This window comes from Chelonoidis abingdonii, chromosome 14, assembly GCF_003597395.2.
Source record: "Chelonoidis abingdonii isolate Lonesome George chromosome 14, CheloAbing_2.0, whole genome shotgun sequence".
Taxonomy (NCBI): Eukaryota; Metazoa; Chordata; order Testudines; family Testudinidae; genus Chelonoidis; species Chelonoidis abingdonii.
Window position 1 is genome coordinate 445,346 of NC_133782.1, and position 21,304 is coordinate 466,649.

General features: G+C 53.7%; 1 protein-coding gene across 4 annotated transcripts in view; it reads left to right on the forward strand.

The window, feature by feature from the left end:
- CDH22 (cadherin 22) overlaps nucleotides 1-21,304 on the forward strand; it is a 144,482-nt gene that overhangs the window by 44,879 nt on the left and 78,299 nt on the right. For all 4 annotated transcript variants that reach the window (XM_032795564.2, XM_032795560.2, XM_032795562.2 and 1 more), the window contains one exon: nucleotides 9,841-9,960. In XM_032795564.2, the coding sequence (XP_032651455.1) occupies nucleotides 9,841-9,960 (120 nt within the window). The remainder of the gene's footprint in view (nucleotides 1-9,840; nucleotides 9,961-21,304) is intronic.

The following is a 21,304-nucleotide window of genomic DNA, read 5'->3' on the forward strand; positions in this document are numbered from 1 at the left end:
CCAGACGATAAACGAGATCTCTGGCTGCGGTAAGCAAGATTGGCACAGAAGCAGATGAGCAGGGAGACTCAACCACAAGCGCGTGCCGGGGAGGCGTGTTGGGCACTAGGCAGGGGAAGTTCGTGGCTTTCTACAAACCCCAGATAAGAGGGGAGCGATGCTGAGTTGACGTTGGTGCAGTAATGGCCGGGCCGCGGGGTCGGTGCCGAGGAGGCGCTTGTGTCGCCGAGTAGCCGCGCTCGGTGCAGAAGGTGGAGTGGAAAGGAGTGCGCTCAATCTTTCGTTCTCGGGCTTAAAACGCCTTGCAAATGGAGGCACTTAGTTGCTGAATACGATCCCCCAAGGCACCGGTAAACAGGAGTCTGTGGATCTCTGTCGCACGGCCAGAGGCCAGCCAAGCACGGATAAGAACGGCTGAGCGGGCATGGGCTCTGGCACCGGTTGCGGGGAGGGGCACTCTCGAACCCCACTAACTATGGTTAACTAACCTATGCTAGCAAAGAAAAAAACGCATAAGTATAGATAAATACATATTAAAGGTTAAACATATATCTAAAACACAATAACTACAGTAGCTAGGGAAGCGGAGGTCAGCTAGCTTGCGCTCCACTGTTCCAATGGACCGACATGGGCGGTAAGAAGGAACTGGAGCGGGTGGGCCGGCGGGGTATATCTTACCGCATATGCGGCGCCACCTTAGGGGGCGACCTGCCGGCCCACTGAGTTGCTAGGGTTAAAAAGTTTTTCTGAGTCTTGGGGTCCCCCAGAGAAGGTTTTGGGAGACCAGAGGGAGCCAAGCCCTGGAATCCTTGGCTGGTGGCAGCGATATCAGATCTAAGCTGGTAATTAAGCTTAGAGGGTTCATGCTAGCTTCTCAGTTTATGGACGCTAAGGTTCAAATCTGAGTAGGAAGCTACGACAGAGTGTGCTGCGAACGGGGGTCGCAGGCTCCCAGGAGTGCTGAGAGAGGAAGGTCCAGAGGAGGCAGGAGAGGCAGGGAGGTGTGCGTATTAAGCCCAGAACTGGGCTCTGAGATGCGCTGCAGTCCCTGCGCTAAATGCCAGGCATGTTCCCAGAGTGGAGGATCTAGGGGAAGGGTGAGCGCCTGGGAGCCCGAGGGCAGGTGCTTTGGAGACTCTCCCATCCCTTCTCACTGCCAGTGTGGGCAGGAAGAACAGGTGGTTTGGGAAAGGGGGCAGAGCTGGGCCAGCACTGCAGGGGCAGGGATTGCCTGGGCCGCTAGAGAGCTCAGCCCCGCCCCAGGGCATGGGGGAAAGGATTTTCCTTACGCCTCCCCCTCACCACAAGCTCTGCCAACAGCTGCCAGGTGTGAGCCCCACAGACAGGTCCTAGCCCCTTCTTCAGCCAGCCAGAACCCTCCTGGCTTACAGCAGTGATGCACAGCACTCTATGGCGCCAGCCACGCAGCCAGCGGCAGTGCTGCGCACGCCCAGCTTGGCTGAGCAGTGCATGGCGGGCTGCGAGGGAGGGCCATGGCAGTGCAGAGGCCCAGCTGGGCTTCGCCACGGCTGGCAGTGCCAGCCTCACACTGGCTGCCCCAGCCTAGCAGTACTTTCTAGAGCACTGTTTAGTGATTGATGTACAAGGAGAGGCACAGGAGCAGATCAGAACAAGCTCCGCACAGAAGAGATGCTTCCCGTAAAGCAAACCCTCTATCAGAGCCCCAGCAAGATAGCCCCAGAGGAGGGGATAATGTTCACAAGTGCCCCCCTGCACGCGGTCAGATGGGCTGCAAGGAAGTGGAAAGCTGCCAGGCAGCCCCAAGTGGCAGTTTTCCTTGCCTGTGCTTCCCAGACTGCTGCTGTCCTCTGGGGCTGTAGTCTGTTTCCTAGCTGCTCCCTTAAGCGTGGCTGTGGATGCAGACATGCCTCTCTCAGGTTACAACTGGTTGCATTGCTGCAGGAAGGTGCCTCCAGCAGCTTCATGTCTCTCACGGGCACCAGTGTGACAGGGGCAAGCATGGGAATTGCCTGTGGCTGGGCAACGTGTGCACAACAGCCTCGCTTGATGGGACATGGTTACGTGCAGCTCCCTAGAGGAAGGCTTGGTAGCTGACCCTTCGCTTGCGGGGCTCGGCAGGAACAGCCCTGAGAATCCCTTTGCTGGAGACACTGCATGTTAATCTGCACTGATTTCCTCAAGCAGAACTGGACACAATTCCTCTGCCAGCTGGGTGCTAAGAGGAGACCCTCCTCAGGTTGCTAATCCTGGCTTCCTGCAGGCCAGAGCAGGAAGATTAATTGTGCTGCAGCATTTCATGGCTTCAGAAGTAAGGGCTGCGTTATCTCTCCACACAGCTCTACAGAGATTGCTCTTGGTGCTGGGGCAGTGACTCCGACAGCACTTTCTGGGGGCACCTGCCAGCCAGCACGCTGCTGGGTACCCTTCCACAGCCAGCCCCCAAGGAGCATGGCCACCTGGGCAAGCGCTCACTTTGTAAAGACGTCGTGTGGAGAGGATGTTTATTCCCCTGGTGCCATTGCAGGGTCTGTTGTTCCAGAACAGAACCAGGGTAAAGGGATCTAGTAGAAGAATGCCATTGTAGAATGGGCCCTGCCCAGGGTTATGACAAAGAGGGGTCTGTCTCCCAGCCCGGGCTCTGAACGGGAAGCACACTGTCTCTCCAGTCTGCGGTGGCAGACTTGCACCTTTGCAGCCAGCAGAGCGAGAGACACAGATCCTGTCTGATTTGTTAATTTTATGTACAGTTGTTGGTTTCCTCTGATTCCCCAGTGTGAGCCAGCCAGAGAAGGAACTTGGGTCTTTATCTCATTTTACGTGTCTAATTATCTCTCTGGCGATGAGTTCAGGGTTCTTGATGGGCTGTGGGTTATGCAGCACATGATGGATGTTTAGATTTTATTTATTGTTTTTTATGGCAAAGGCAGATGCCAGAAACGAACTAAAAGTAGGAGGACAAGATGTACTTGCAGCGAGTGCTGCTCTGCTTTGGGATTGAGCGCTATTGCTTAGAAGAAGGCAGTGGATGTAGTGCTAAGAGCAGAGGGGTCAGTGTCAGGATTCCTGGGCCCTGTTCCTGGCTGCGGGAGGGCTGTGGGAGCAGTGGTTAAAGCAGAAGAGTTGGAGTCAGGACTCCTGGGCTCTGTTCCTGACTCTGTGTATGTGTGTATGATCATGAGCGGCAGCATTACATTTTGTGTCTCAGTTTCCTCATCTATGACATGGGTTTAGTGCTCTCTACCTGGCTGGTGTCATGGAGGCCATTTAGGACTCTGTGAAACACCCTGCACGTTGCAGTGGAATGAGCAGCAGGTTTGTTCTCCTCAGGACAGCTGCTCCCAGCAGAGGTATTGTGCCCACTGACAGCTGGTTCCGTGAACTGCTCCTGCTCAGTGTATGCTGGCAGCATGAGGCTGTCAGGAGCGCATCGCCGTGGGGCGCTCAGCACTCCACAGCTTCATCATTGCATCAGTTGCAGGTCCTGGTCTTGATCTTCAAGCTCTCAATGGGCTGGACCCAGGCCTGTAGCTGAGGGACTGTCTCTCCCACAACCAAGAGGCAGCTGTGATTGTCTGCAGCAGTTGAGCGCTCAGCAATAGGGGGTGACTGTTAGAGCATGCAGCCTCCCAGGAGAGCTAGGAATGGCCACAGACCTGTGTCACCAGGGCAGAATACCAGATCTGTCGGTTTACTGGGACTTAAACCCAAGGACATACAAAGCAGCCTCTCTTCAGGGCAGGGTCACTGTTACATCACGTGCTGGGTGTCACAGAGAGTGGGGAAGTCAGAGGCCTGCACCCCTCTTCCTGAGATTCACCATGACTCTCAGCCAGCCAGTAAAACAGAAGGTTTATTAGATGACAGGAACACAGTCCCAAGCAGAGCAGGTAGGTACAACCAGAACCCCTCAATCAAGTCCTTCTGGGGGGTTCAGGGAGCTTAGACCCCAGCTTGGGGTTCCCTGCATTGCACCACTCAGCCCCAGACTGATCACAAAAAACTCCTCCAGCAGCTCTCTTCCCCCTCCCCCCTGCTGCTCCTCTCCTTTGTTCAGTCTCCCAGGCAGAAGGTGTCACTTCTCCCAACCTCCCTCCTGGCTCAGGTTACAGCTCAGGTAGCTTCCTTCAAGGGAAGTCCCCCATCCCCAGTGTAACCCCCCTGCGACATTCCCAGGTCAAATCCGCCCTGCTTCCTGCTCCTGCACATTGGGGCTGACCTGTTGTGCAAGGCGCTCACATAAATGTCTGGCTAGACAGACAGATGGACAGATTCATGAGTGCAGCAAGGCCTGGGTCTGGGAAATGTGCAGTTCTCACTTGCAGGGTACATACAGCAGGGTTTAGTCCTGGATGGAAAGTGCCCAGTGTCTCTGGGTTCCAGGAAGCAGGAGCAGATGCATTAACCTGGACGTATAGCCAGGGCCACAGGAGGAGAGCTTCCTGCACATGCAGGGGGGTTATTAGACACTTGCCTGTCGTCTCCTGCTCTATCATGACATGTCCAGCCCTGTGATGTCATGTGCAGGGATAACTGGAGCAAATGACTCTGCTCTGCTCCAAGCCCTGCTGCCAGGGATGTTCTAACCTCCTCCAGCTTGTAAAGAAGATTCCTTGGCCAGACCAAGCTGCATGTGTCCAGCCAGCTCTGTTCTCTCGGGATCAGCATGGTGCCGGCGTGCGAGTAGTGTTCCCACTGGTCAGTGTCTAGGTGGCACTGCTGTGGACAGTGTGTTCCTGTGGGTCAGTGGTGGGATGGTGCTGCCATGGGTGGTGTCTTCCCATGGGACAGCACAGCCCTGGTGCAGTGGTTGCGTAGGCGTGTCACTCTTGGGGATCATCATGTCTTTGCCGCAGACTCCAGCGTGTCTCTTGAATGCAGCGTGGTGGAGTAGTTGGGGGGCTTGATGCTGAGTGCTCTACTTTGCAGGGCCTGTAATGGACCCTCATTAAATGGGACATTTCCCATTTATGATCTGAATTTCTCTCCATCCCACACAACTGCTGTTCTGGTGTTTTTATGCCTGTCGTTGGAAGGTTCAGGTGTTATCATGGGAAGGTGCAGGAGTGGGAAGTGGGAGGCACGGTGCAGGGGTGGGTGGAAAGAGGAGGGAGCGAATATTACACAGAGCGTTTGGGTGATGGGCAAGGGAGAGCCAGACGGAGGAGGGTGGATGGGAGGCACAGAGAGAGCCTGTCATGGAAATGTTATTGCGAGGTTTCTAAGCACTCACTCATTAAGCTAGACAGCGAACTAGTATCACCTCAGTGTAGCCTGGACATGCCTGGTAGGGATACACGGTAACTACTGCAGACAGCAAAGCATAAATAAGCTGGCTCAAAGCAGCCCATCTCTGAGAGCTGATGGTGGGAATTCCTGGCATATCAGCATTGCTATGGCTCTGAGGAGGAGGCCTGAGACCAATTAATGTGGCTACGTAACTGTTCATTTCTTCCAGGGACAGCAGGAAGGGGCAGATCTGTGTAAACAGGAGTGAAAGCTGCCCTGCTAACTCCATGGGCTTATGACTCCTGGCAGGATCAGGGCTGGAGTGGCCCAGGGTGGCTGGAATGGCCTCTGGACTCTGCCCCCGGGGGCTTGGGCTTTGGCACTGTCACCAGCTGGGTGGGCATTTCTGTCAGTGAGTTACCTCGCACCTGGGTGGCTTTCCATTCACTTTGCTCTGTTATAACCAGGGCGTCACTGATGTGTTTCACTCATTCAGGCTTTTTCTTAGCCAGATCTGCCGTTGCTCCAGGGTGTTGGATGAAGTATTTATAGGGATTTGGGTATTTTGCCAGGTCACAGTATTTGGAATCTGGGTCTCTACACTGCCTGGACAGGCATTGATTGCACACTGAATAGCCAGGAGACCTGAGTGCGTATATTCCTCACATAGGTTCAGCTAGAGCCAACGTTTTGTGGTTATTGTTGAGTTAAGTATGTGGCATCACAGGAACATAAGGATTGCCAGATCAGAACCATGGTCCATCCAATCCAGTCTCCTATCCGTGACATCAGCCAGCTCCAGATCCATCACAGGAAGTGAAACTGCCTTGTGTGGAAGTAAAACCCCAACCCAGTGCCCAGGGAAGGCAGTTGGAGTCACTGAAGCAGGCTGTAATGGAATATGCAGCTGTGGGGTGTCTCTACCTTGCCCTGGGGCCTTGGAGTAGGAGAGGTTAGATTCCTCTCTTTTCTTTACCCCATCTCAAGTAACTAGATGTCTTCATTATCCATATAAATGGTCAGTCTTCTTTGAGCCCTGCATAGCCCTTAGCCCTGCGGAGCCCTTAGCTGCAACAGTGACAGAGAGTTCCCCAGGTTAATTAGATATCATATGTCTGTGACATTACACTCCATATGCTTTATGGAAATATGCTTATGAATATAACATAACTGGAATATGCTTTATGCTAAATACCCCTTGTATGGTGTCATTAGAAAGCTTATAATCTACTAAGTCTGTTCATCCTATTTGTTTGCTTGTATTATTTCTATATCTGGAGATAGGGGAATAAGATATAAACTTATATCACTGATGTAAACATGTTAAGTGGAGGCCATTAAGGGTGCTCCAGAAACAATCAGTTGTAAATAGCCTTAGTGACTTGAAAGCCTTCCTGTGTATGAGTGGGCCAGCCCATGGGGAATGGAGACTAGGGGTCTTACAGTGACATGGGACCATGTCACCTGATAATGAAATCATCCTAAGTCTGGTACTTTTCCATGTAGAAGGAGGGATGGGGACCCAGAGAGAGAAAAGATTCCTGCCTTGTGCCAAAGCTATAAAAGGGGGTGGAGCGGGACAAAAGAAGTGACCAGTCATGAGAAAATCCCTGCTTACCACCTAAGGTGCCTGTTGGAGCTAACAGGGATTGTACCAGGGGAAAGGATGGGGCCCAGACTAGGAGGGAGTCTAGTCTGTGAAAGAAGCTTATTGGAACATCTCTGAGAGTGAGATATTACCTGTAATCAGTTTCTTAACGTATTAGGCTTAGACTTGCGTGTTTTTGCTTTATTTTTCCTGATGACTTACTTTGTTCTGTTTATTACTTGTAACCCCTTAAATCCTACTTTTTATACTTAATAAAATCACTTTTGTTTATTAGTAAACCCAGAGTACGTGATTAATACCTGGGGAAGCAAACAGCTGTGCACATCTCTCTATCAGTGTTATAGAGGGCAGAGAATTTATGAATTTACCCTGTATGAGCTGTATACAGAGTAAAACGGATTTATTTGGGGTTTGAATCCCATTGGGAGCTGGGTGTCTGGGTGCTGGAGATAGCTGACCTGCTGAGTGGTTTTTGGGTAAAGTCTGCGGCTTTGGTGGCATGGCCCAGACCCCCGAGTCTGTGTTGCAGCAGGCTAGTGTGTCTGGCTCAACAAGGCAGGGTTCTGGAGTCCCAGGCTGGCAGGGAAATTGGGATCAGAGGTCATTTCAGTACATCAGGTGACAGTCCCAAGGGGATCCCTGTGACTGAACCTGTCACAATGTCTGTGATCAATTCATATCTTTTCCCCTCCTGGTGTGGGCTGCAGCCTGCCAGTGGGAGGAGGGGGTGAGGGTAGTTGCACTGCAGCGCTGGTCTGGTCCAGTGTGGAAGCACCTTCGTTTCTGTATGAGTGTATGTTGGTCCCTGCGTTCTCTGCTGTAGGTTTGCTGGGTGGCCTTGCGCTGCTGTATGAAGTATTGCCTTCCCCGGGAGTTTCTCCAGGCAGGAGGAACATCTTCCCTCCCTCTCTGTGCTCGCCTCCATCGCCCTCCCGCCCTTCCCTCCCTGGCCCCCAGTTTTCACGTCCTGGGGTCCTGCTTTTGTCAAATTGAACATGATATCAAATTAGAGCCATCACAGGGACAGTCAGAGTGAAGTACCCTGGTTAATGAGACAGCGTTGGAAATCAATAACTTAATTGCAACCATTTGATGGACTTTTATCCAATTTACACTCCTCCGGCCCAGCTGTGTGTGGTTCATGAGGACGTTGCCAGCATGTCTGGGTCGGAGAGAGGGAGGGAGCAGGCAGGATGGCAGTTCTGCTCCCCCTGCACGTCTCTGTGCTAAGGCAGGTGGCCTGCTGTAGAAAATGCTGTAGCAGCAGCCCTAGGTTTGAAGCCCATACTTAGCCCCAGGACATAGCCAAGCAGCAGCCATGTTCTTCTCACACTTGCTCTGGGGGGCCCCCTTAGGCTGAGGGAGGGGCCCAGTTTCCGTGGCCCCTTCGATCCTGGCAGTATTGCCAAGAAAGGGGCAGTTGGGATGGTGATGCCTGTTCCCCTAAAAACCAGGGGGAGACCCACACGGAACAGTCACCCCATCTGGGAAGAGTATCCAGCAGCTCCCACCTTCTGCTGGGCTTAGCCCAGGGGTCTAGTGGTGAAAGGTATCGCATCCCATTACCAGTCTCAGTGCCCTCCCACAGCCCAGCCCCTCTTGGCCTTACGCATGGAGACGAGAACATTCCCTCCGCTCAGAGATCCCAAGGCCAGAGGAGACCTCTTGCAGACATAGCCCCTGCCTGGAGGGCCATACCTGCCCCAGGTTCCTTCCTTTGGAGCCCCCAGAAATAATCGTAAGTACCTTCCAAGTATAAATATAGCCCTGGAGGGCGTCATTATGAAAGTCCCATGCACATAAATCATAACAGAAGTATCTCAACCATAGTCCAGAATTTCCTTGGCATAGTCCAAACAACACATGCAACATGCAGCCCTGGCGTTCCTCCATAGGCCACGGCTCTCCTGTCCTTTCCCAGGACAGCAACTCCAGTCCTGCCAGCGAGAGTGGTACCCTACTCTTCCTAGGGGTATCCCCACTCTGCTGGCAGCTCCTCGGAACCAGGGGAGCATCTCTCACTCCCCCGGCCCCCTCAGGGTTCTTCTAGGTCCAGCTCTCTTGCACTGGAGGCGTCAGCAGGTCAGCTCCTCCACTGCTCCCCTGCCTTTGGCACTTTCTGCTCCTTGGCTTTGACTCTGGCTTGGAGCCAGTAGGCATCTCTCTCTGCTGCTCCTCCTCCACCTGGGCCGTCTGGTTTGGGGACACCAGCCAGCAAACCCTTCCTGCTGTTCTCTTGTCTTCAGCTCGGTCTCCCCCAGACAGTCTCTGCCAGCTCCTGACTCCCAGTCTGGCAGCTGTCTACCTGTCTCTGTTTTGCCCTGGTCCTTTTTATAGGCCCCAGGTGCTGCCCCATCCTCCTCATTGGCCAAGTAGGAGCACTGTCCTGGCACAGGGACCCTGAGATAACAGGCGGCAGGACAGTCACAAGTTAATTCCCGTGTAAACCAGAGCAGATTTCTCAGAAACACATCCAGTCTGGATTTTAAAATGGTCAGGGATGGGAGAATCCACCAAGACTTTTGGGAAGTTGGTCCAATGGTTAATTATCTTCATTTTAAGCATTTATGCCTCTTTTCCAGTCTGAATTTGTCTAGATTCAACTTCCAGCCATTGGATCATGTTAGGCTTTTGTCTGCTAGATGGGAGACCCCTGCCCCTTATCAAATTTCTGTTCCCGTTAGGTCTTTATTGGCTGTAATCAAGGCATCCAGTAACCTTCTCTTTGATTAGCAAACCAGATTAAGCTCCTTGAGTCTCTCACTATGAGATGTTTTCTAATCCTTTGTGATTCTCACAACTCTTCTCTGCCTCCCTCCAGTTTATCAGCAGCCTTGAGTTGTGGACACCAGAACTGGGCACAATCTGCTGGTGGCTCCTAGAGAAAGGAATAGCCAGCCCTTTCCCCTGTAACCTGTCCCACTGGGGGTGGCGGTGTTATCCCAGCATAGGTTCGTAGTCCTTGGTTCTGCCCAGCTGGTTCAGGCTTGTTTTTGTTGTTGTTTCTGCCCTGTTTTGTGCAGGCACATCCGTGATGCAGGTGATGGCGTCAGATGCCGATGACCCCACGTACGGCAGCAGTGCCAGGGTTGTGTACAGTGTGCTGGAAGGGGAGCAGCACTTCACAGTGGACAGTAAAACAGGTGAGTGTCCCTCTGCTAGGCGGGGAGGAAGGGACTGACATGCCAGTCGTCGGGCCGCTGTCAGCAGTTCTGACAGAGCTAGGAGCTTGGAATATTGGAGCCAGGATGAAGGGTGGAGGCTGCCTGTCTGGACAAGCATTTGTACCCCTCTCACTGCCTCGCTTTCAGAGCAGGTGAGGCCGAGTGAACCACTGAGCTGGAGAGAGCCATGTGCCACCAGTAACAGGTCTGTATTGTTCGGGGCAGACTGCAGTTGTCTTTCCTGCTTGTACTGACTGGCAGCAGCAGCAGCAGCTTCTGTGCACTGTAACCTGAGCAGTAATGTACCTTAGGTGCCAAAAAATCGCAGTGTGTGAAGTTTAAATCCTACCAGAGGAGCTTTACCAATGGCTGCATTGCTATCACCCTGGCTTTGATTAAAGGTAACACTTTAAATTAAGGATCAGTTTATAAATGTTCTATTAATATTTAATGAACGAACAGCGGAAGCTGCTCCATTTCTTAATAACTTAGAATAAAGCCCATTATAAAAGGCATCTGTCCTAAACCCCTAGCAGGTGGTGCTGTGACAAGCTGGTATGAAGTACCTTGTCCCCAGGAGCTAGTGGGGTGTGCATTGGCATCTCTTTCTGATGGTGGAAGTCCCATTAATGTTCATGGTTACGGGGGAGGGAAGAGGCTTCGTGGGGAATAGCAGATTTTAAGATACAAACCCTGCAATCAAGAGCCAGGAATCCAACGAATGATAATAGAAGGGCTCGTGCCCTGGGCAGCCGCTGTTCATACAGTTTGGCTTCTTGTAGTTCCTATAGTATGTGACAATGAAGAACCCCTTTGTGCTTTGACCTGCTTCTCTGCTGTTCGTTGCACTCACGCACCCACAGGAGCAAACGCACACTGGCACAGCCCACGAACAAATGCGCTCACGCGCACACACTCCCACACGTTCAGATTCCATGGCTCTTCCTTGTCACTCATCACAAGTGGCTCTTTCTCCTCCCGCCCATGGGAGACTATCTTGTGAAAGTGTGTGGAGCTATCTGAGCCAGTGTGCACGTGGGGGTGTGCTTGCACATTCAGGTACAAGATGTAAAAGGTCCCTGGTGGTTTCTGGATGTGCTTGGTGTTCCTGCCCATTTCCAGCTGAAGCATTCAGCAGCTGATCAGACTTTGCGCACCAGGGGCAGAGAATGGGTCTTATGGGTATAGCTTCACTGCAGCTGGGAGAGGTGATTCCCGACTTGGGTGGATGCACAAGCACTAGCTCTGAGTGAGAAATAGCAGTGTGGCCACAGTGGCTGGGTTAGCTGCCCGAGTGTGTAGCTAGGGTCTCCGACGGCATTGTGCCTGGGTAGCAAGTTGGAGCCACTGCAGCCACACTGCTATTTTTAGCATGTGTACGTCTATCTGGCCTGGGAATCATACATCCCAGCTGCGGTGTAGCTGTGCCCGATGTGTGCGGTTGTCCCTAGCACACTGTGTCCTACCATAATGCACACTATAAATGGTACTACTCCCTGGGCATCACTTGCTAACCAAGCCGAATGCTGCATCTCCAGTATGCACGGATATTAGCGATCTCCTGCCTTCTGAAGTCTGTTCTGGGAACAGGAGTGACTAAACAGCCAATGCTGAGGGCAAAGGCCATATGGAGCATGGTACATACCTGGGCCCTGCTGGGTTAGCGCATGGCTCAGTGTCCCCATGGTTTCCACAGGAATGCAGGACTCATGGAATGGTGAGTAAGGGAGGGAGCTCTGTGCCACACCTGAGAGCAGGCCCTGGTTTCTGTGCTGTTAGCTGGAGGTAGACAGAGGGTGACTGATGTTTAGAATGCCACGTAGTTTTATAAGAACAACAATGCACCACTTGTGGCTTGTAGGAGCCAAGTTTCATCCATGCGTTGAAACTGTGCCTGCAAGTTTTATGTGCTCAGGCCAGGTCTCCACCCTGCATGTTCAAGGACTGTAAGGTCTGTTAAAAAGGCACAGAGCTGGTGTTCTGCATGCACAAAACTTGCAGGTGCCATTTCCAACAACAGCTTTGAAAACATCCCATTTTGGTAGCGGCTGAAGTGGTGACTCGGTAGAGCGTGTAAAGCTTTCTAGGAGGCTTTGGGTGAAAGACTTGAACATGAGTCTGAGTAATTAGTATAAAAAGAGCCAGGCCTTATTGGCCATTCCATCTGGGTTCTGAGAGTGACTTTCTGGGATAGCATCAAGGGTGTCTTTCCTCCTCGTCATGGCCACTGCACGTCGCAGCCAGCTCAGTGACCCGGGATGTTGTGCTGTGCTGGGTGGTGAACAGCCAGGGGATAGAGGGCTTGGCTACACTCGAAACTTCAAAGCGCTGCCGCAGGAGCGCTTTGAAGTGCGAGTGTGGTCGCAGCGCCAGCTCTCCCAGCGCTGCACGGACTCCACCTCTTCATGGGGGTTAGCTTGCAGCACTGGGAGCCACACTCCCAGTGCTGCGGCACTGTTTACACTGGCACTTTACAGCGCTGTATCTTGCAGCGCTCAGGGGGGTGTTTTTTTCACACCCCTGAGCGAGAAAGTTGCAGCGCTCTAAAGCGCCAGTGTAGCCAAGGCCCTAGTAACAGCAAGGCACAATGGAGCAGGAGCAGCACAAGGAAACATTGTTTAACAGCATGTCTGTACAGCGCTAGCCCTGCCTAGAATTGCTTCCCTAGCAGGTGCTCAGGGAGCCTTTTATTCTGATGCGGCTGTTTGTAAATAGTAATTTCAGCCATTGGCAGTGAGATTTTAGCACTTTCTGTCCCTGAGGGCTCAAGCTCCAGGTTCTTGTCATTCTTAGTGCCAGGAGGGAGCATTTCCTTGCAAACAGAGAAGGGGTGGGGAGCTGCAGGCTGGCCATGGAATGAGACTAGGATGACCAGATATCCTGATTTTGGGGTCTTTTTCTTATATAGCCTCCTATTACCCCCCTCCCCCAGTCCTGATTTTTCACATTTGCTATCTGATCACCTTAAGCGAGATGAACAGGCTGAGAAATGAAAGGGCCCATGTGGGGGATGAACCTAGGCTCTGTCCATCTGGACACAGAGGCCAGTGCAGATTGATCTTTCCTTCTCCCAGCTTCATGCACCCTGCCCCCACCTGACAGTAGGACAGACACTCCAGCGAGTGTTTTCCTGCTGCTAGGAGCAAGGGAGGGGAGGTAATTTCTTTGATTGGACAACTTCTGTTGGTGAGAGAGACACCCAGGAGCGCCGCACGGAGCTCTTCTGCACAGGGGCGGCTCCAGGCCCCAGCACGCCAAGCGAGTGCTGGGGCAGCAAGCTGCAGGGGGCGCTCTGCCTATGCCGTGAGGGTGACAGGCAGGCTGCCTTTGGCAGCTTACCTGCTGAGGGTCCACTGGTCCCCATGAAGGGCGGTCCTCCGAAGCCGTGGGACCAGCGGACCCTCCGCAGGCAAGTTGCCAAAGGCAGCCTGCCTGCCATGCTTGGGGTGGCAAAATGCCTAGAGCCGCCCCTGCTTCTGCAGGTCTGGGACAGGGACTCTAGCGGCACAGCTAAACACAAGGGGGAACAGATTGTTTAGCATAAGTAGTCAACACATATTTCCAGGGACCATTCAGAGTGTAGTGGCCTGTTAACACCTTTCCAGTCAGAGTGGGAAGGAGGGGAGTGTTGTTAGTGGGTTATAGATTGTTGTAACAGTCATAAATCCAGTGTCTGTGTTCAGTCCGGGATGTTTAGTGTCTAGCAAAGTTATGAATTTAAGCTCCCAGCGTCATGCAGGATTCCTTCGAGGATGGGGACTGAGAGGTCAGGTAAAGAGTGAACGCTTTGTGAGATGTGTTCCCCCACAGGTGACAGGGTGTTTCTGTCTTTTATTGGTTTCTTGTGTGAGTTCATTCGAGTGCGCAGTGACTGTCTGGTTGACTGGCATGGTGGTAGTTACAGCACTCAGTGCACTGCATGAGGAATACCACATGTTGTGATTGGCATGTGTGGGACCCATGGGTCCCCAAGGTGTGTTGTGGGCAGTTAATCATTTTAGCCATGAAGATATGTCTGAAGGTTTTGCATCTATTGATCTAGCAGGCTCTGCAATGATCAGCACTCCCCACAATTCACCTTTCAAGACCCATGGGTTTACACATGCCTATTACAACATGTGGTGTACCTCATGCAGTTGGGAAAAGATAAAAGAGAGCCAGCAAGATAGGACCTCATCCACCTTGTCTCTCTACTTATAGAATCATAGAATCTCAGGGTTGGAAGAGACCTCAGGAGGTGTCTAGTCCAACCCCCTGCTCAAAGCAGGGCCAACCCCAACTAAATCATCCCAGCCAGGGCTTTATCAAGCTGGCCCTTAAAAACCTGTAAGGAAGGAGATTCCACCACTTCCCTAGGTCAGTGGGTTTCAAACGTGGGTCGTGACCCAGTACTGGGTCATGGAATGTAAGGCACTGGGTCCTGACGGCTCTGGTCAACACCGCCAACCAGGCTGTTAAAAGTGCTGTCAGTGGTGCTGCCCTGTGTCACTAAAAGTTGGGCAGTGGAAACGCTGTTTGTCAACACTTTTGCCGACAAGATGCTTCCACCCCCTATTCCTGCTGACAATGAACTGTTTACACTGCCACTTGCTGTGGAAAAACTTTTGTTGGATTTTTTTGGGGGGGGCGGTGTTCTTGAAGCATCTGTGAATGACAAAGGTTTTGTTGTTCAATTGGCAGTGTAGACAAAGCCTGAACAAGCCCAGTTCCCTCAGCCTCTCCTTGTAAGTCATGTGCCTCAGCCCCCTGGTCATTTTCGTTGCCTTCCGCTGGACTCTCTCCAATTTGTCAACATCCCTTCTGTAGTCAGGGGACCAAAACTGGACACAGTACTCCAGATGTGGCCTCTCCAGTGCCGAATAGAGGGGAATAATCACTTCCCTCTGTCTGCTGGCAATGCTCCTACTAATGCAGCCCAAAATGCCGTTAGCCTTCTTGGCAATAAGGGCACACTGCTGACTCATATCCAGCTTCTCATCCACTGTAATCCCCATGTCCTTTTCTGCAGAACTGCAGCTTAGCCAGTTGGTCCCCAGCCTTTAGCAGTGCATGGGACTGACAAGCTACAATACTGCAGACAATGCCTGCTTCTGGGTCAGTCACAGAGAGCTGGCTAGGGATGGGTTTGGCAGAGATGAGAATCAAGCTTGTGCTTTCCTTTGCAGGCAGGAATCTGCACATCACTCTGCACCCAGTGGAGAGATTCCTTCCCTGAGTTCACTGCACCCTCCACCGCTGCACATCAAAGCTGTGTCTTCATCTGTCAGGGGATCCAGACCCCTGCTAATTATCCAGAAGCTGGGCAATGAGCACTTTGGACACCCAGGGTTCCTCTTTGCAGTACCCTGGGGATACACCTGCCGTGTGATAAACAGCCCCCTGCACCAAGTCTCGGAACCCAGGTTTCAGTCAGAGCCCAAATGTCTATGCTGCAACCATGTAGCCCCGCAGCCTGAGCCCCATAGACCTGAGTCAGCTGGCCAGCCCAGCCCCAGGTCTTTTCTTGCAGTTTGCATGTTTGTTGTTCCCCAGTAACCCTGCAGCCTTCTGGTGTGGAGGGCATTGTGACAGCCCTGCGAGCACGGGGCTTGCAGGGACAGGGACCCGTGGGCGACAGGGAATTTGCTGTCTCTGAACCATACAGATGCAAACAAGTCACAGGATTTGTGCCCCTTGGGTTGGGGACACAGTTAAACAGAGATGCTCCTTTTGGGGCCCTGTGCTGTCAGCACTTCTGTGTGCATGCAGACATGTCTCGGGTTGTGTTTGCCTCTGCTCACAGGGTTGCATTGACCTGCATGGCTACTCTTTCTATCAGCCCCGAACGGCGGCTGCTGTCTCGGGATTATCCACCTGCACCCTGGGCAGGGACAGGCAGCTTTGAACTGGGGTGATCCCATGTCCCCAGGCGTGAGCTGCTTCCAAGGAGATTCCTCTGTTTTGTGTTGGTGTGATTCACTCTCCTTTAAGAGACACTGTGCCTTTAAAGAAGGTCAGTTGGTTCGGGACAAATTATGTGTTTGGTCTGCGGGGACTGAGGGCGTGTTTACTCGTGTAAAGTGGAAATTAATATTTGATGTCAAGAGGGATTTGGGATTTAGCTTCATTTTGTGCTGTCATAGACTGTCCCTCCCCTCCCCTGGGACTAATTCCTCTGGGCCTGTCTGTTACAGTTTGGCTTGTAGGTGGCCTCTTGGGGCACAAGCCTTAAGTGGCTGGCAGGAAGAGTGGCCATTTTATGTGCAGCTCTCTCTTCTGAATCTCCTTATCCCGTCATCGGCAGCAGCAGCCGTCCTGCGTCCCAGCAGCTCCCACCACTCTCAGCGCTGTCCTGCATCCCTGCCGCGTGCCAGGTCAGTGTAACTTACATCGCTCGGGATGGCTTATTCCCACCTCTGAGCGAGACAAGTTGCACAGGTGTAAGTAATAGTGTGAACAAGTCCTTAGTGGCATCTTGCCCAGGTTTCCTGAGCCTGTCCCATTCGCATCCCTTCCCTCTTAGGTCTCCTGAGCCAAGGGTTGGGGATGGGTCCGAGCCTGCTGAACTAGGGAAATGCAGGTGATCCTGGGCCCTGCGTAGAGGATGTCAGAGGTCACCTTGGGGGAGAAGGACAGCAACATGGAACATAGCCTGGCATGTCTGTGTGTGCACACGTCCCTGTGCCCTGCTGGTTGCCTGCCCCACATGTCTCCCACACACTGTCTTCTCCCTTGCTGCTGCCTCCTCTCTGCGCCTTGTCACCGTTTCTCACATACATTACAGTGATTTCTATCTCTTTGGGGGTGGGGGAATATCCAGCAATAAGGACAGGAAATGAAGCTGGGGAGACTATCGCAGTAATTGCATCATTTTCCTTCCATAGATAAAGGATCCGCTCTCCAGGTCCAGAGCTGTTAAACCTTGAAAGTCTGACCCTGAAGTGTATTTTCTCCATCCATTGTGCACACAGTTGTGTTATTGTAGGGCTGCTCCCCAGCGCCGGGCTGCCCTCCCTGCTGTGTTATTGTAGGGCTGCTCCCCAGCGCCGGGCTGCCCTCCCTGCTGTGTTATTGTAGGGCTGCTCCCCAGCGCCGGGCTGCCCTCCCTGCTGTGTTATTGTAGGGCTGCTCCCCAGCGCCGGGCTGCCCTCCCTGCTGTGTTATTGTAGGGCTGCTCCCCAGCGCCGGGCTGCCCTCCCTGCTGTGTTATTGTAGGGCTGCTCCCCAGCACCGGGCTGCCCTCCCTGCTGTGTTATTGTAGGGCTGCTCCCCAGCGCCGGGCTGCCCTCCCTGCTGTGTTATTGTAGGGCTGCTTCAGTTGTGCTGGATTCCCTTCCCCTTTGCCCTAGATAGCCCAGACCTATAGTTCTTCTTCGAGTGGTTGCTCATATCCATTCCATTTAGGTGTGCGCGCCGCGTGCACAGCCGTCGGAGAAACTTTTTACCCTAGCAACACTCGGCGGGTCGGCTGGGCGCCCTCGCTGTCAGACGTTCCAGCAGCATCTTCATGGCTGTTGTGTTTCGGTATTTACAGACAACACAACGGCCATGTACTACATCAACAGGCGGGGGGACTCGCTCGTCTCCCTGTGTCAAGAAGCCATTCAACTATGGGACTTCTGTATAGCCTCCGGGTGGATCTAGTAGCATCCTTCCTGCCCGGAGTCTGGAACACCTGGCGGATCGGCTGAGCAGGTCCTTCCTCTGCCACGAGTGGTCGATCAGATTGGACGTCATTTACTCTGTTTTCCAGAGGTGGGCTTTCCCTCGTAGACCTCTTCGCGTCCCGCTCGAAACAGGAAGTGCCAGGAGTTCTGTTCATTCAAGGCCTTCCCCCGGGTCGATAACGGACGCGTTTCTCCTGCCTTGGAGCCACCGCCTACTGTATGCCTTCCCTCCGTTTCCTCTGGTACACAGGGTCTTGCTCAAGGTTCACAGAGACAAGGCGCAGCTCATCTTAATAGCGCCGGCGTGGCCCAGGCAAGTCTGGTACACCACCTCCTGGACCTCTCAGTAGCCACTCCAATTCCCCTCCCAGTCTCCCGGACCTCATCACACAGGACCAGGGAGACTTCGTCATCTGGATCTGCGATCCCTACCTCACGGCGTGGCTCCTGCATGGCTGAATGCTGAGGAATTGTGCTGCTCCGGTCCGGTGCAGCGCATTCTCTCCATAGCAGAAAACCTTCCACCCGCAGAACGTACGTGGCAGTGGAGGCGCTTCACGGCCTGGTTGCATCCACGATGTTTCCCCTTACAGCGGTCAATCCCGACGATCCTAGACTACCTCTGGCACCTTAAGCAGGGGCCTGGCGACTTCCTCTCTTAAGGTGCACTGTCAGCAATATCCACCTTCCATCCGGGAGACGGTGGCTGCTCCGTGTTCTCTCACCCGGTAGTCTCTCGCTTCATGAAGGGCCTGGACCGTACTTATCCCCCCACTCGTCACCCAGCCCCCTCCTGGGACCTCAACTTGGTCTGTAACAGACTTATGTTGCCGCCCTTCGAACCACTGGCAACCTGCCCGCTCCTCTACCTCTCGTGGAAGACGGTCTTCTTGGTGGCAATCACTCAGCGTGTCGGGTCTCGGAGATCAGAGCCCTCACTGTCGATCTCCGTACACCGTCTTTCATAAAGACAAGGTGCAACTGCGACCTCATCTGCTTTCCTCCTAAGTGTTCTGCTTCCACGCTTGCCAGGACATCTTCTCCCGCGTTTTTTCCCAAAGCCGCATGCTTTCGGAGAGACAGCAGCTACACACCTTGGATGTGCGTAGAGCACTGCTTTCTATGTGGAAAGAACCAAGCCCTTCCGAAGGTCTCCGCAGTCTTTGTCACGGTTGCAGAGCGAATGAAAGGTCTGCCAATTCCTCCCAGAGGATTTCGTCCTGGGTCAGGGCTGTATTCGCACGTGCTACGAGCGGGCTCAGGTTCCCTCGGACACCTTACGGCGCATTCCACGAGGGCTCAAGCTTCCTCAGCAGCCTATTTGGCGCACGTCCCATCCAGGAGATTTGCCATGCTGCGACCTGGTCATCGGTCCACACTTTCGCCACGCACTATGCGTTGGTCCAGCAGTCTCGGGACGACGCGGTCTTTGGGGCGGCTGTACTCCAGACTGTCGCGTCTCACTCGACCCCTCCGCCTAGGTAAGGCTTGGGATTACCTAAATGGAATGCATATGAGCAACCACTCGAAGAAGAAACGAGGTTACTTACCTCTGTAACTGTTGTTCTTCGAGATGTGTTGCTCATATCCATTCCACACCCACCCTCCTTCCCCACTGTCGGAGTAGCCGGCAAGAAGGAACTGAGGGGTGGCCGGGTCGGCTGGGGTATTTATACGGCGCCGTGGCGGCGCCACTCCAGGGGGCGCCCAGCTGACCCGCCGAGTGTTGCTAGGGTAAAAAGTTTCTCCGACGAACATGCACGCGGCGCGCACACACCTAACTGGAATGGATATGAGCAACACATCTCGAAGAACAACAGTTACAGAGGTAAGTAACCTCGTTATTTTCAGCACCCACCCCCTTCCCCAGGCTTTGACTAATGGGGAATGGTGCAGGATGGGCTGGGCTAGGAGAGGGGTTGGAGTAAGGCTCCATCTCAGCCTTCACTCGGGCTGGAAGGCAGAGTTCTGAATGCAGGGGCAGGTGGTAAGGGGAGCGCAGGCCTTGTCAGGGAGGAGTGTGAGGGAAGTCTGTAAGGGCTGACGGGGGAGTAACCCCGTGCGGGTGCCCTGCTGAGGCGTTGGAACCCCACATGAGGAGAAAAGCCACCCTGTCAAGGCGGCTGCATTTTCCAGGAGTTATTCCTAAGCATGGGATGTTGCTGCGAGCCAGTCTGTCTGCCTTCGCTGGGGGCAGAGTTGGACACTGTCATTGTGACCAAAGGAGATTCCAGGGCCAGCCATGTCGCTGTCAGGGCTGGGAGAGGTCAGAACCAGGAGAGCAGCGGGCTGCCTGCACCTCTCTTCTCTCAGGCTCCTGCCTGTGCTGAGCAGGGCTGCCCAGAGTGGGGGAAGTGGGGCAATTTGTGAGCCCTGGCCCAGCAGCAGTCTGGGTCTTCAGCAGCATTTCGGTGGTGGGGGGTCCTTCAGTGCTGCCAAAGACGCGGAGCAACTGAAGGGCCCCCGCCGCCGAAATGCCTCCGAAGACCCAGACCGCCGCCAGGTGAGTACAAGTGCCGCAGCTCCCCCACGTTGCCCCAGGCCCCCTGAATCCTCTGGACGGCCCTGGTGATGAGGCTCGGTTCCAGGGCAATGCTGTGTTCCCACCCCCGCCGCGGCAGCCCCGCACAGTGGCTCTGAGTGTGTAAAGATGGCACCTCAGGGGCTCAGCTTTGCAAGACGCCGGGTCAGCCCCGCTGTTGAGGTGGCATCACCAGGAGAGAACCATGCCGTTTGCTCAGTATCCCCAGCCCATCTGCACTGAGGCGCAGCCTGCGTGTTGGGAGCAGGTAGGCACAGGGCTCACCCAGTGCCCACCAGGCATGGGGCAGCAGCGGGGAGGTGCTGATGGGCAGGGAGGCTGGGGAACAGTGAAGAGTGCTGAAGGGCTGAGGGTGGCTGGCTCTGATGCTCCCCTACAATGCGTCAGGCTTGGGGCACAGAAATCAGGTGGTGTCTCATGCCTTCCCAGAAGGGGACATGGTTAAAGTTGGCAAATACTTTGGCACTTCAATACCCTGTACAGACAGGTGTGAGTTCCTGGAGGAAACCTTCCCATTGAAGTCTGTTCAGGTTTGTTCCTGGGCAGTCACCTGGACTACACACCTAGGCTTGCTAAAGCCCTGATCGGGTCACTGGGGCGGGCCCTGCCCATGCTCTCCTCTCTGGCAGGGTTCTGTGGTGGGTGCGGGGTAGTCTCTGTCTTGTTCCCTTGGGGTAGGAGCCCTGGGATGTGGACTCGTAGCCCCCTAAGCTGGAAGCATTGAGAGCCAATAACCTGCAGGGTTGGATTCCTGGGAGGCATTTACCTGCCAAGAACTTGTCCTGCTTTGGTTTTATCGCCCAAATAGCGTCTGCCATTGAGCCAGTTTGATGGCGTTTGTGTAAGTGTCCTGTAACGCTGTAATTATTCTCTGTGATTAATCTGGCTCCTGCTGGAAAGCCATGCGCAGCGTGCACCGGAGGGTATGTTGTTACATGGCTGCATTATTCAGCTGTAATAGACACTGACACAAACTGAAGAGACACGGCTGCATGGAAGGGGGTTCTTGTCAGAGAGTGGCGTGGCTGGAAGTCTTTGGGCAGGACGGATTGTTTTGCTGTTCTCCTGGTTGGGAGAGCAGCAGATCTGTGGGCTTGGGGAGGAAGCTGCTGGGGCCAGCCTCCTGCGGCTGAAC